Genomic DNA, 15,447 nt, shown 5'->3' with positions numbered 1-15,447 from the left:
AGCGGAGGCCAGCAGCTCGCTCGGCTCGCTCGGATTGGCTGAAACAGGGCTGTCAGCTCGCTCGGCTTGATAGGCTCAGTCCCGATTAGGAAAGTTATATAGAAACCTTGGTGTTGAGTTTCTCAGCTAATATCCCACTTATGTACACCGTATTTCGCGTCCATCTCCTCATCGCTGATAGCCTCCTTTACAGGCACCTCACCACTGCCAAATCCAGCTCTTATCCATCGTCGATCGCACTGTATTGCTGCTAGAAGTTGCGGAGAAATGCTGCGCCGACGGGGCTCGAGGAGGTCACCCAGCTCGCTGAATAAGCGCTCACACTCACAGCTTGAGCCTGGGATTGATAGCATGTCGATAGCAAATTTGCTAAGGCTGGGGTAGCGATCGCGGAGTCCTACCCAGTATTTTATAGGGTCGACGCCCTCGCTAGCGATCGGTTCGCTGCGTTTCCAAGCCTCATATTCATCCTCCTCGTTCTCCGTAAGCCCTGCAGGCTCAATAAAGCTGTTGATAGCGTCGTCTATATCATTGTGCCTGACTTTGGGGCGTAAGCGCGGCTTCGGTAAGCTTTTGTACTCCGCCCACAAATGTTGAAACTTGCGGTTGCTGCTCTCTAGCCAATCAGGCTTATCCGCCCACGCTGCGTCAAGGTAGCTTTTGTAGCGAGGATGAAGGATTGTAGCAGCATAGTAAGCTGGCGAGAGGTCGAGCTTGTTGTAGTACTCGCGGGCTTTAACTAGGGCAGCGCGGAGGTTGATAGCAAGGTGGTCTTCGGGTGACTCTGTATGCTCATCGTGAATGACGTCTTCATAGCTTTGCAAGCGGTCCTCATAGACTCCAAGTAAGTATTCAAATACTGGAATAACCTCAGCGATTGCTCCAAAAGCACCGCTTTTGCCGCGGCCTTCAAGCCGTTTTGTAGCTTGTTTCAGTGGCCTGAGCACATCAATATACTCAGCAATCACCTGCCAGTCATGGGCATTGATCCCATCAGACCTCATCCAATCCGGCGCTGCAGGCAGCTTGTTGTTACGACTTCGGGCGTACGCGTCTTCAGTTTCAATCTTCTGAATATGGTAGTTGGCGTACCCATTAACCGCTAATTGCAACTCAACAGCGCGCTCAAAACACGAAACGTAAGAGTTCCAGCGAGTAACAACTGGCTTGACGGGCTCCTTGATTTTGTGCTGTTCTGTTGGCGCGTTGACAGGCTGGTCCCTAATAGCGAGCTTCTGATACTTCTCAAAAAGAGCGTACTGTTGTGGTGTTTTGATGTAGTTGATAACCGCGAGAAGCACTCCTAATGGTCCATCGCCTCGCCAAGTAGCCATGTTCTCAGCTTCGTTCACGCGCTCAGTCTCCTCGTTGTCGTAGGACTCTTTCTCCTCACCCCAGAGTAGCATCTGGCCAATGAGATTAAGCGTATGAGGACCGCAGCGAAGGCGACGCTCGGTAGCGCTGAAGCCCATCTGCAAGGCGAGAGTGTTGATCGTGGTGTTGTTGTTATGTGCGTTGTCGAGGACGAAGTAACCGAGCTTGCCCACAGTGATTTCGAACTGCTTGAATATTGCCATCACGACCTCAGCCATGGCCTCGCCGGTGTGGGCACCTGTCAGTTGTGGGAGCGCAATAGGCAAGTCCCTGAGCTCGCCAGAGCTATCAACGTAGTGGGCGACGATACCTAAGTAACCGCGCTTGCCACCTTTTGTCGTCCATCCGTCAAAGCTTATATGGACTTTGCTCATTGATTCTGAAAGGCTTGCGACAACCTTTGGTAACAGGTAGTTGTACAGGCGTATAACGTATCGTGAGACGCTGTTATGAGATGCCCACAGGGCTCGTTCTGCCTCTACGCTAGCTAATTGTATCATATTGCGAAAAGACGATGATTCGAATTGTGAGAGTGGGAGGTTGTTTTCGACGAGCCAGGTGACGGCCGCAAGCCTAAACTCTTGTATATTGAAGTTGGTAAGCTCGTTGGCAACAGCCTGAGAGCAGCCCTTCTGAAGGGCGCGTTCGAGGAGAGTTTCTTTCCGAGGAGCGACGGTAGTGCGCTTACTTGGAGGCTTCAAGCCATGACCTTTCTTGTCTTCTCCGAGATGACGTGCTGGCGCTGATGGAGACTGCGAGACGTCATGTATGCCACGGCCAACAGTAGTGAACTTGTGCTTATAGCAATAGTGGCAGATCCACGTGACTTTTGCGACGTTGCTGCGCAAGGCGATGCGATAGCTATGGCTGTATACCCAGCTTGCTCGGTTCGAAAGTGATGTGGGCGGCTTGCAGTGCTTTGGGTAGCGACTCCAATTAAAGCCGTCGTATTTGTCCTCTACCCATACGAAACCCTCGTCGACAGCCTCGCTAGCTGCTCCTGAAGCTGCAACAGTGGCATGCTCGCTGCCCTCAGGTGGTGGGATGATTGTCTCTTCGGCGCGCGACTCTCGGAGGGTCGCTTCAAAATTTGGTGCTTGTGGCGCGGCGACGAGAGCTTGACGCGGCGACAGCGGTGGAGGAGGTGGAGATGGTGAGAATGGCCGAGTATCGACTAGCACAGGTTGGCTGGCAGTCCCGCGATGACGCGCTGCGACTCTAGGGCGCTTCGAAGTTGTCGCGATTTCTAGAGCATTAACGCGTGTTCTTTTTGCTGGCATTATAGCAACGGCGAGGTAGATAATAGCTGCAAATAGAGACGCGTTGATGGAGTATAGGTGAGTGTGGTGGGTGATAAGTAGTAAGTGAAGTGTCGCAGAAGGAGAATATTGTTGCCAGGCCGTTAGCCGGAAATTTAGTAGCTTATTTGCTAGAAATATAGCAAAAAAGAGTGTATTTTAGGTTATAACTAGGTTTCGAACTTACGCACTACACCTAAAAATCATCGTGAGATTGCCCCTCCACCAAGTCCTTCAGCCCCAAGTTTCCAACCGCCCCATCCAACCAAGCTAAGCAAGCTGACTGAGCGAGCGCCTATCCCTAAGCTCGCTCGGCTTGCAAGCGCGCACTGCGCGCTCAGCTCATTCGGCTTGGTCAAAACGTCCAAGCCGAGCGAGCTGAGCGAGCCGGCTCGCTCGTTGACAAGTATGTGTTCAAGCCACTCTCTCAAGCCTACTCCAACGAGCTCACTAACCATCTCTACAAGGCTCAAGGCCTCATTCCAATTAAGAAAGGAGACTTCTTCCCACTCTTCTGGAGAGCTTGGCAGGCCTCGTTTAAGCAATCAACTATATTAAAAGCGTTTGAAGCTACTGGTATATGGCCAATAGATCCCAACGTTATCCTTCGTAGATTTGCCAGCACGCCAGAAGCTGAGAGAAGCTCATCTTCAGGGCTCTCTGATCATGACTGGAGAAAGCTCGATCGGTTAGTACGAGCTGCTGTCAATGATAGCCATCAGTATGAGGCAAGAAAGCTGCGCTCAAGCGTTCACCATCTCTCTGTGCAGTATAAGCTTTTACAGCATGAGAACGAGGGCTTAAAGGAGGCTCTTCAACATAAAAAGAAGCATAAGAAGAAGGGCAAAGCTCTTGACCTTCAACAGCGCCAGGAGTATCACGGTGGCTCTGTCTTCTGGTCTCCTCGCAAGATACGCGAGGCTCGAGCTAGAGAAGTAGTACGGGAGCGAGATAAGATAGAGGAGAAACTCCAAAAAGCACAGGCCAAGAAGCAGCGTGAGGAGGTTCAACTGCAGCGTCAAGTTAAGCTCGAGGAGAAGCGTGTAGAGAGGCAGAGGCTCAAGGAGATAAGGGAGCTTGAGCGAGCTGAGAAAGCAGCTGAACGCGCGCGCAAAGTTGAAGCTCAACACCAGAAAAAAGCCACCCAACAAGCTCAACAACGCAAGCGTAAAGCCTCAAGAGCGCCCTCTTCTAAGAACAAGCGTCAAAAACGAGCGATGGAGGATAGAGCTCGCGATAGAGTTGCATCTCCTCCATCGCCTCCACCACCAAAGACCACATCACGTGGCCGCAACGTCAACCTCCCACAAAAATTCAGATAGTACAAGTTAATCGCAAGTATCTAATTACTGCAATGCTATGTTTTTATTAATATTAAGCTATTGTGTGGTGTTGTACAGCTTCAAATTTGAGATCGCTAAGATGGTGTTCGCGGGGCATGAGATGAATCCGGGCACAAGGTGCACGGACACGTTAAGCTCGGAGCTTCTGGCTGGGCTTGGCGCCGCGAGTTGCGATTTTGTGTGGAAGCGACAACGGCCATTACGGGAACAGTAGCTACAAAGATGCGGATACCGATGTGCTCGACAGCAATTTGCCGTCAATTGAGTTTGAATGCGTCATCAAGGGTACGGATTCCGGTGGTATTGTCGAGGTTGTGGCCACATACTGTGAGATGCAACTCTTCTAGTAAGTTGCTATCATGTGATGTTCATTCGCGGTATGCCTAGGCTGTATGACTATGAAAATAGCGTTCGTTACATCTAGCTATCTTGCTGGATTTATGCGCTGGCTTTCTTGGTCATCTCCATATCCAAAAGCCGTTGCAATCAATTTTCACGAGGACAACATCTAAGTCTATCTAGCATCAGTTCCGAGAGATGTCAAGATTGAAGGAAGGAGCTATCAAACTGATGAGTGGATGAACACACCTTCCACAATTCTTGCTGCCATCCCTCGACGTCTTCATCTACAACCAGACCATCCTCTCACTATAACACGGAAACTCATCGAATCCCGCTTCCCAGGCTACAAAACGCATAACGAGCTCTTCCCCATCGTCACCACAGGGCAAAACTTCGACTCACTAGGCTTTCCCTTGGACCACGTCGGACGCAGTCGAACAGACACGTACTACCTGAACAAGGACACCGTACTACGAACCCACACTTCCGCCCACCAAGCCGATACCTTCCGCAGCAACGAAAGCGAAGGCTATCTCATCAGTGCTGATGTCTACCGCCGTGACGCCATTGACCGGAGCCATTACCCTGTTTTTCACCAGATGGAAGGAGCACGAACATGGAACCGGGAGCAAGCAAAAAAAGATGGCAAGGACCTCGCCCAAATCATCTGGGAAGACGTAGAGGATATACCCAAGCACGACATCGCCGTCGAAGACCCAAACCCGTCTTTCCACTCTGAGCGTAATCCTCTACAAACAGGCCACTTACCAGAAGAAGTTGAAGCCATAGCCGCCCATCTAAAACGCAGTCTCGAAGACATGGTCGTCACAATTTTCAACGCTGCAAAAAGCGCCTCGGACACTACTTCAGATACTCCCAACGAACCCCTCAAAGTACGCTGGGTAGAAGCCTACTTCCCCTTCACCTCACCCTCGTGGGAACTAGAAGTCTTCTGGCAAGGCGACTGGCTCGAAGTCCTCGGCTGTGGCATCGTCTCCCAACCCATCCTGGACAATGCGTCAGTCTCCAACCGCGTAGGCTGGGCCTTTGGTATTGGTCTCGAGCGCATCGCCATGCTGCTCTATTCCATCCCTGATATCCGTCTGTTCTGGTCAAGCGACGAGCGCTTCCTATCGCAATTCAGCGAACAGAAGCCCATCCGCCGTTTCATCCCCTTTAGCAAATATCCCGCATGTTTCAAAGACGTGAGTTTCTGGCTCAAGAGCTCCTCAAGTGCTGCCGGCGGTGGAGGCGCTGCTGCCCAGGCACCGGGCATTGTATCAAGCAACCCGCCAGACGGCGACAACCCCATCCCACCAGCCAGTCCCATACCACCACCACAATCCTCTTCCTTCCACGAGAACGACGTCATGGAAATCGCCCGCGAAATCGGCGGCGACCTCATCGAAGACGTGCGGCTAACAGATCAATTCGTGCACCCCAAGACTGGCCGTAGAAGCATGTGCTATCGCATCAACTACCGCAGTTTGGAACGCACGCTGACGAATGAGGAGACTAATGAGCTGCACGAGCGACTGAGAAACATGCTGGTCGAGAGATTGGGCGTTGAGCTAAGGTAAGTTAGTGTGCGGGTTGGGAAGGGAGAGGCTTGATCGGAAGAGCGGGTGTGGCTATGTCCGTGTTTTTTTTCTGAGGGGAGTGAGCAGACAGAAGGAGGAGGAGAGATCTGCCGGGTGGTTTGCCTGGGAGGGTGGCGCAAGCCTGTACTGGTCAGGGTGGTTTGATGGCGGTGTGGAGGCTGGGGAAACCCATCTAGCTGGGTGCTTTTTGGGTGCGCCCCATGAAAAGTGTTGAGCTGGGTGGGCTTCGAGAAGAACGGGAGAAGACATGGATGGGTTTGTAACCAAGGGACAAAACGTTGTTTCGAAATTGTTGCGGGTTTCTGGAAGGAAAAAAGCATATGAGTATGGTCAAACAGCCATATTGCATTTGCTTGTGGGGTCGAAACGGTCAAAGAGCATGTTGAAGTAGGATAGTTGTATCACTGTTCTGTTTAGTTTTCCTCTCTTTCCTCAGATATCCCTTCTCCATGTTATGTACCAATATCTGTAACCATGATTTGATGTGAGCATACCAAGCTTCTCCACTCAACACCGAGTGCAAAGAGTTTTACAGTATTCAAGAAATCTCATACTCTATGTCGGTCTACTCATTCCATTTTGCGCATGTACGTCAAGCAAAACGCCATCCCGCGCTCAATTCTCCTAGTCAGAAACCAAAAAGCACCCCCCACACACTACTTCTTCCTTCACTATCCCTCCTCTTTCCCCTCCCACCCCCGCCCCTACCCAAAATCCTTATGTTCAAGATGCGGAACGATCATTCCTAGACCCCAACGATCTCTAAGATCTACAGCCTCCGACAGCCAATCTCGTCGCTCACGTCACGTGCCCCGACGACAATGATGATTTATCGCCCCTATATGTGCTCTGATATACCCCCCTTCGCATCGCGCTCCGACTCACGCGCGCACCGTCGTCCGCCACGCGCCCCACGATGCGATACGGACACCACGCAATCGTGCGCCCATCGACTGCACCTAGTCCTAGTCGCATACCGACGAGCTCTACTTTCCTTCTCGAAGCAAGAAAAAGGGAGATTTAGTCGCGCCCAAAAATAGACAGCCCATCTTACTCGCCAAATTTGGTAAGTTTGAACGTTTACGTTACAGGTGCGAAGTTTATTTGCGGGGGAAAGGGAATGGGGGGGATTGCGTATGAAAGGATGCGCTTGGGGGAATGAGGGTGTGAGGACCCAACGGTCGTGCATGCGGTAGTATGGAAGTAGGGCCCATTCTAAGAGCTTTCGTTTGTTCGGCGCTACGAGTGTAGCTTGTCTTTGACTCTGCATTTGACCCAGACTTTGGATCTAGCTTCAATTTTCGCTTCGGTGTCGGATCGAGGGGCGATGCGTGTGGTCGTATCGATGGTCCTTGTGATAATACGACAAGTAAGAGCAAGATAGGATTTTGAAATCATCGCTAACGAAGAGAAAATTCTTCGTCATTGTCGTCATACTTGCAAATCTCACGTTCGGCGATGATGAGGCTTTTCGCAAAAGTCGTCTAGGAAGTTGAGGCTACGGGACTTTTGTGTGGTTTTTCTGCGGGCAGCCAGGTTCGTGGTTTCGAGAGGGTTGGTTGGGGGCGGAAATAGATGCCAGTTTCGCCGACATCTCTGATAGGGCTGGTAGATCTGATCTTAAGAGGGTGGCTTTTCTTATCTTCGCGTAGCTTCATGGTTGCTTTTCTGGTATGCTTTTTCAAGGGCCGATAGGGCTGCAGTACCGTTCGCAGATTTTCTGTCAGAACCCTATGTGTTCCTCGCTTATAGTAGGGCAGGTATACTCTGCTAAGTTATACTATGACCTGATCTCATATGACAATACACCACGATCGTTGACCTGACCAATTGTCAACTTATCTCACTTGAACCAGGTGCCTGATTGCTCCAATATGTGAACTGGCTGAACGGCGACTTCGGACACTCCGTAGATCATGTTCACGCATACAGCGCTGGGGTACTCGTCTCTTACATTATGCGCATTAATGATCGTAGCATAGATGAGAATCCATACCGACAAGGATCAGCCCACCACCACCAAAGCAGCCTAACGCAAGGAGTTGCGCATAATGAGGAGATCTTATCAGGAGACATCGACCGCGTTTAAATAAATATTGCGCATGAACGACTGCTTAGTAATTTGGGGCTCGACGTCAATTGCTGGTCGAACCGATTACATGTGGGTACTCGACTGCTTTCTAATGGTTGCTTCCGCCACTTCGGAGTATTTCAAATCGCTGGATAGTTCTCGTCTGCTGACTGATGGCGACAAGACTCCAGTCGGCGTCCAGACCTCCCGAGTGCCGTATAGGTGTGTTCTCATGTATTCTTACAGGGCCTAAGATTTCAACTTGCGTCTCATATCTGGGGTAAAACCTGTAGTGGGCTAATGGACCCACGAGTAGTGACATCGAAACGGCAACTTGTGCATGACCCTCGGATCGAAGGTCCATTTTCGATCATCCTGTGTTGGAATGCAAACGTGACAATTATCTTTACCTAACTGCAGGTAGAGAGATTGGAGTGCGAACAGCTGCAGATGGAGCGCTGATGCATCATAATGAGAACGTGACATGTGCAAAGGAACACCCTTGTGGCCGCTTGACCTTCCTACTCTTGGATCCTACAGAAAGAGTCAGAAGATGAAAATGCCGCAGGACTGGTGCATTCAAGTTTGCCACATGGTTTCTGTGTCAGGGCCAAAATCGAACACGCCGAGCTAGCCGCATTTATGAGGCAAAGCTGTATCTAGCCATAGAATGAGTACGGTACCTGAACACGGGAGTTGAAATTGACAAAAGAGTAAAAGGAAGAGTAAGGATATACCCTACAAGAGGAGTTCTTGTAGCAATAGCCGTGTCTTTGCCGCGACAATAATGCGATGAAGAAGGAAGGAAGGAGACTGAGACCAAGCTAGGGAATCGTGCTTACGTCATTTTGTCAGTATTGTTTTTCATCACCAAAGCAACGCAGGATTCCGGATATATCACAAGGGACAGCCTTGGAGACGTTTGTGGTGATAAGCGGAATATCGTACCCCATACCCAAAGTGGTATCTCCACGAGTCGTGTCTGCTCGCAGCGGCACGGCTGTCAATGTACCGCGTACGACTCAGCGTATCCGTATGCGCATTGATAGACATGGCCAATGCAATACAACGGCTGTTCCTTTGACATCAACTTGCGGCATCCATCAATCCAGACATCGGAGATGAGGTGATTGTGACGACGACAGCAATGCAACATCAGGAATCAGGCATATAGCGGCCCTTGTATGTATTCACAGGAAGCCTGATCTTTGGTTGGGTGTAACATGGAAGTGGGCAGGTCGCGATATCACACTGATAGACCAGCACACGTACTCGCCGCGACAATTGAAATTATTCCCTTTTGCCGTTTCAATAGGATCTTCGTATGGAGATGGGCGACGAGTAGTTTCCGGGTGATCAAAGGGAAGCGTGCCGACACCCGCAGGAAGATAACATGGTTTGAAACAAGCAGAACCAAGGTTCGCAGCATGCAACTGTGTGATGAAGTGCGCTGGGTGAGTGGCGCGTGAGGGAGTTGATGGTTGAGCTCGCAGAGAAATACCGCAATCAGCCACTTGCAGTGGAGAAGCAGGGCGAGATCATCTGTTGTGGAGCAATGGTTGCTGCACGTTGCTACGCGTTGGGTAGTGTTCGTCGCCTGCGAACCTACCGAAGCTACGTTGGAGTGATGGGACGCAGGTCCACCTAGGACAGTCACGAGGCAGCGAGGAGCTGGGTAAAGCCACAAAGTCCTTTTTCTGGGAAGCTGGCCCGAGTGAGAATGAGGTGCAGCACGTCGACCCGCATAACAATGTATTTTTGATGAGGAACAGGCAAGGTAGTAACCGTATGCGGTGCGAATCGGATGATATTGACTCTGCGCTCGCAGCTGGCACATGGCGTGCAGCAGTCCCTTGCAAAGACTTGGTCATGACGGCATTCGCTTGGCGTGATGTCGGAAAACCTTGCAGGGGAGCGGAGCGGGAAGCTGCAAAGCGCAAAGCGCAAAGCGCAGATGTATAGTTGGGCGCATATGGATGAAGGTGACGATGCTAGAGCGTCGTCGACGGTTTCCAATAGTTTGCATTGCCAGAAGCGCAGAAGTCGATGATGGAAAGTAGTAATGTTTCGTGGGGGTTGCAAGCAACTCTCGGCAAACGAGGCCGTTTCCCCGTCGCCCAGCACCGAGGCGTGGCAGGATCAGTGGACGTCTGCGACGGGCTTGTCTCGACGGCGGACAGCCATGGCTTGTGGCCGATGGGCGGGTCTCTTCTGAGATGCATCTGCCCTCGCCTGGGAACTAGCCGCTGGCCGCTGACGGCTGGCGTGCCGGCTTTTGGCGTGGGTGAGAAGCAAGTCAGTCGTCTGCTGGTGTGTGACAGAGATTAGCTAGGCACAGGCACTAATGCTATGGCGCAAAGTTTACTGAGCAAGAGATGGGAAAGACGGTGTCTGGGACCCACCGGTCACTTGGCTGCCTCTGGAGCAGCACGCTACCACTACCGTTGAGCGGAATCGGCAAGTGACGGCCAGGGCGCTGTTGAGGCTGGTGACGAAGCAGTGCTAGTTTGCTGATAGTACGTCTTACATTGGAGTGCTGTGTAGAGCAAGTGATCGTCTCTTTTCTGGGCACGGAACCGCTTTCGCCTACATCTAAGCGACAGGCCGCGACGGCTCAGGCCTGGCTACTCTATAAGGCTGGGGCCTCGCCTATATGTGCTGCAGTCGGGAGATGAAAGCTCTAGTCATGTTGCTCGTCGACAACATTGGATGGATTCATCATGGTCACGGCGCGGAAATGAGAACGAGATGAGGGTTCGGTGAGTTCAAACAGGTGAAATCAGGGCTGCTAGATGATGAAAGCTGCACACCAGCCTACCTAGCCGACGTCAAGGCATGGTTCGCGCAGCTATCCAGTCCAGTGTGGAGTTTGTGCGACGGTGCCCAAACGCGACAGGGGAACTCTCATGGTCCTGCAGCGTGGAAGATGCCGTGGGATTTTGTCGATATTTGGCCGTCGTATAAGGGTTGAGGCGCTCAGCGCTGCTAGCCATGCTGCCGTTCGCTAGCAATCCTCACAAAGTCTCACCAGGCGACGATAAGCTTTGAGCGGCATCGTCTAGAAAATTCCTGGTGTTTGCGAGTCGTGCCTGCTTATTACTGTGCCGTCATGACCCTGCCAGCTGCTTCCAGTAGCCAGGGCTGCCACGAGGCCGCTTCCGCAGCCAATGGGTGCCCCGGCTGCACCTAAACGTTCGCTTCGCACCTGCCCCCGTTCCTGACGCGCACCTTCCTCCCTCCCTCCGCGTACGCTCCAGCCAACCAGACACTGGCAGGTGCACCGGGCACAACCTCAGCTGTCGTATACGCCCCATGCACCGGGTACTGTACAGAGTAACAATCTTACACCTCGTACTACCGTGTACATGTATGTACTGTATACCGTATGCTCTTGTCCGCTCCGCTTCACCTTCACCTGCACATTGCCTGCACACGTCTCTGCACTGGCCCAAGTCCTGCACGGGGCACATGTTTCCTTCTTAATTAACACCACATGGCTCTGCCTGACGGATGCATCCCCCAGAGCCATGCTCGCAGCCTTCAGCATCGGCTTTCATACCCTTTCGGGCGTGACCGACCGGCATGGTAAACCGCATGCCCTATGCCCTTTCGACGGCCGCCTTGCATGCGTCGTGGTTTGATGGTCGTCGGAGTGGTGCCTTGATTTCAGCTGCGTCAGGTGCGCCATCGTCGGCGCACTAGGTACTGTAGATACCAGCTCGCATCCTGCTTCACTACTTTGCTTTGCACATACTCGCCTCCGCACCGTCCTGCAGATCAGCATTTTTGCACCGAAGAGGCACCATCCGTTGTGCTCCATGGAAGGGTGGTGCCGCGAAGCACATCGTGCAGATCACCCTGGACCTTAATTGCGCGACCGTATAGCCTACCCCACGAATCGCCAGACATGCGAGGTTAGGCCCGTGTTTCATCCAACGCCCGCCAGTCTGCTCCTGGCTGCGCCGCCGACAGCCTAGACACTTTTTCTGCTATTGGTAGCAGGGGCCCTCCTCGTTGCTGCAGCTATCACTACTAGTGCCTGCGAGCCACACTTGACCCACAGCCGTGTCTTTTTTACCACATACATGCAGGGAAAGCCCTCATGTTTGACATACCCGCCTCCCGAGTCTCATCAACCTTGTACTTCAGACAGTGAGCCACGGCAACCTCAAACGTCCGCCATGACACACATTGCCAATTGCATGCGTTCCGACACCGACAAGTCGACCATTTATATAAGTCTGGAAACTTCCTCCAGGATCATGGTAAGCCGCCCAGCTCGACCCCTCGACCCGATGAATCACCACCCACCCCGACGCTCGTGCTCACTCAAGGACCTCCAGCCTTCCAGAGATTCAAACTCGCCCGGTGCTGCTCCCTCAGCCCTCACTCAACCACCCACTACTTCAAAATATCAACTTTGGCCTTCAGCAAAGAGCCCAGTCGGACTATCAAAGCCAAGCCACTCTTCCGACAAGCTCGCTGCTCTCGCAGTTGGCCGTTCTTCTACTTCTCTCAGCGACACTGCCGTCTTACCCGAAAGCAGCCTACCTTTCTGGCAACGTACTGGCTCTCTGTCAAGAAGAAGGAAAGTCAGTGTCCCCGAACTTGGAAACACCATGACGACAGTTCAAGAGATGTCAATCGATTCTCGTAAGTTTGACCTTTCCAGCTGCTGCTGTTTCCCACCAATGCCTAACCACTCTTTAGCCACTATTCCGGGAAGACCCCCTCTACGCAAGCAATCATATGAGGCTTTTGGCCATGAACGGTCGACCAGTGCTCCAGGCTCAAACTGGAGGACTGGTCCTTTTGGTGATGCTATGATGGTTTGTGTTACTGGCCCTTCTGCCAACTCATCGTATGCAAACAACGGTCCTCCCTCATCAGAAATGATCAGTGGAACCGGAAGGCCGCTGTCCCCGATCCTCAGTCCTGGTGCAACGCCTAGACCGTTACTGAAGCTTGAAACTGAAAACATCGAGGAAGAACCTGAACTACCACCCCAAGTACCTCCAAAGTCACCTGCCATTGAGCGCAAAGCATCGCCCGCTCCACTCGTTCTCCACTCAAGAGCAATGAAGCCACAGTTCACCACTCCCGCATCGACCACTCCCTTCAATACATCGGACCTGCGACGATCACCAAATGGCAGTGTTCCTCTTCCTACACCACCCTCAGCCTTTACCAACCCCTTCTATGCCACATCACCAGCCTCCACCCGAAACTCGCCGCGAACGGAAAGGAAGGACCCCATGGCTACACAATCGTCATCTCACAACCGGAACATGTCGGAGTCGTCCATCATGGAAAGAGGCCGACCCAAGCGACGCAACAGTAAGAGGGAGCGAAGCCGGACTGTGTCCGAAGCCGACGGACCCGAACCTACTCCGGATCCATGGAAGCTGCCTCAAGGTATGCGAGTGCCTGAAGCTTCAAGACGCATGAGCGACGGCGACAAGAAGCTATTGCACAAGCAAGCATATGATCAGGCCGGCAACTTCGAAGTTCTCAACAAGCGGGACGTAGCATCATTGTCAAGAGTAAGTTGTTCACAGTCCTACTTCAACTATCATCACTAATCTCTTTTCAGGAACTCAGAGCACTTGACGAACGCTGCGACTACCTCCGGAAGACCTACAAGTCTCTGCGCGCGGGCCGCCAGAAGCTTCATGGCCGTATGATCGCCTACCTGAGGCGTGGAGAGACGGTCATCTTCTCCCGTGAATCACTCCTCAAACAGGAAGAAGCTCTTGCCGAACTGGACATTTCCATTGATGAATTTATCCTCAAACTAGAGCAGGCCGAGAATCGCCGCTTACGCCTCCGGCAAAAATTGCTCGAGCACGTTGCCGCTGCCATTGTACTAGACCCTAGCAGTCGCGACCACGTTGCCGAGACCACGCCTCCGCGGAGTCCTGTCAAGCTCGACAGCCCTGCCCGTACTGAACGTAAAGAGACAGAGTCTATCAAGATCTACGCCGATGGCCACGTGTTGAACCTCTTCTCTGACATTGAGAGAGCCATCGGTAAGATGTGCGAGCAGACGTGCTAGAACCATCGGGCAAACGTTCCTTCGACTACACTCCCATTTAGACGATACCCATCATCTTACCTTCTTTGGTACACCTTTAATACGGCACCCAGCTCATCACGATTGCTATCTCTGTACCCTTACGGCCTTTGCATATGCTCTTTCTACCAATACCTGTTTATTTCCTTGGAGTTTGGTTCATTTGTCACAGCACGGGATAGAATCCCTTACCAACTTCTGCTGCACTGTCTATACTGGCATCTATACCCGATTATTTCCGCGTTCCCTTTGTATATTTAGGTAGCTTCTTTGCACATCAATATTTTCTCTTACATCACCAGTTCAAAATCGGTGACAACTTAGCTAGGGGATGTTTCACGACTGGAGCATTGACGAATTGCATTGTGGCGCACCGAGTTTGTGTTAAGATACGACCTGCAGGCGCAGGGGTAGATACAATAGAGAATACCATCCATCTTGAGCCAAGTACTCTCTGACCCACTTGAATTATCTCCAATACGCACTTGTGGCGCTCCGCATCCTCCCTGCCGAACTTGGAAACATTGTGGTGCCTCGAGCACGTTGGTCCCACCAGCACTAACCCCGGGCCGGTATTACGTTCAGTATAAGTACGCCTGCGACGGCAACTGTAACGACAATAGTGAACGATCTACCTTCAGATCCTATCTACCCAGCCGCCTTCACCGGCGGCACGAAATGAGGCCCAAGGTTGTTTCAACGAGATACGCGGTGAGGCTGAAGAGTCGGCCGTAGTACAGCCGTGATAGCATGTTTCAACGGCACCGTGACGTCTTAAAATGTACCGGATGAAACGGGATTTGGTGGGGCACGAACATGAGAGGGGAAGCCCAAGTAGTCGTTACTACAAATTACCGGGGGGTCTATGAACGCCACGCGCGCATGCAGGATTCAGGATTGCCCGTTCTTGCAGTGGCCACGTTCATTCCTTTGCGCCGACCCTTGTTCAAGTGAAGTGGGGATGATGTATGGCCGTGACTCTAGTGAGGCCACAGCACTCGATGTCGATAAGTTTTTCGGAGATGTAGCAAGCCAACAAGCCCGATTACGGTTCCCGGCCGCAGTCAAGTTTCAGAGGAGAACTAGGGCCTCGCCGGGCCTCGCCTCGCACAGATGGGACAAGGGCAACCAGATATTCCTTACACATGTATATGATAGTTAGTAAAACGAAGATTTAGCAAAAGTAGGCATCTGGACTTTGACTGAGATTGCGTTAAGATTGCACAGGATAAGTGAAAGTGGTGGGGGTTCGTCGCCGGTCCCTACCGCGGCTAGACTGCTCTTTCCGTCGGCGCCACCTTTCTCCGCATGGTCCGTGCCCGTCAAAAAGTTCAGTCTTTGGGCG

At 52.0% G+C, this 15,447-nt stretch overlaps 3 protein-coding genes across 3 annotated transcripts; 2 read left to right on the top strand and 1 right to left on the bottom strand.

Moving 5' to 3' along the window:
• Window positions 1-122: 122 nt before the first annotated feature.
• On the bottom strand, window positions 123-2,654 carry PtrM4_106000 (Dimer-Tnp-hAT domain containing protein; the record flags this gene model as incomplete). Its single annotated transcript, XM_066107672.1, has 1 exon — window positions 123-2,654. One exon carries the CDS (start codon window positions 2,652-2,654, stop codon window positions 123-125), a length of 2,532 nt encoding a protein of 843 aa, XP_065962121.1.
• A 426-nt stretch (window positions 2,655-3,080) lies between these two features.
• On the top strand, window positions 3,081-5,937 carry PtrM4_105990 (PheS, Phenylalanyl-tRNA synthetase alpha subunit; the record flags this gene model as incomplete). The annotated part of the gene is made up of 4 exons (XM_066107671.1): window positions 3,081-3,084; window positions 3,147-3,993; window positions 4,230-4,342; window positions 4,538-5,937. The coding sequence occupies 4 exons, from the start codon at window positions 3,081-3,083 to the stop codon at window positions 5,935-5,937; spliced, it is 2,364 nt and encodes a 787-aa protein (XP_065962120.1).
• A 6,273-nt stretch (window positions 5,938-12,210) lies between these two features.
• On the top strand, window positions 12,211-14,084 carry PtrM4_105980 (Atrophin-1 multi-domain protein; the record flags this gene model as incomplete). The annotated part of the gene is made up of 3 exons (XM_001936115.1): window positions 12,211-12,682; window positions 12,740-13,572; window positions 13,623-14,084. The coding sequence occupies 3 exons, from the start codon at window positions 12,211-12,213 to the stop codon at window positions 14,082-14,084; spliced, it is 1,767 nt and encodes a 588-aa protein (XP_001936150.1).
• Window positions 14,085-15,447: the final 1,363 nt, after the last annotated feature.

This window comes from Pyrenophora tritici-repentis, chromosome 5, assembly GCF_003171515.1.
Source record: "Pyrenophora tritici-repentis strain M4 chromosome 5, whole genome shotgun sequence".
NCBI lineage: Eukaryota > Fungi > Ascomycota > Dothideomycetes > Pleosporales > Pleosporaceae > Pyrenophora > Pyrenophora tritici-repentis.
Note: the sequence above shows the minus strand (reverse complement) of the source record. Positions and strands in the feature narration are given on the sequence as shown.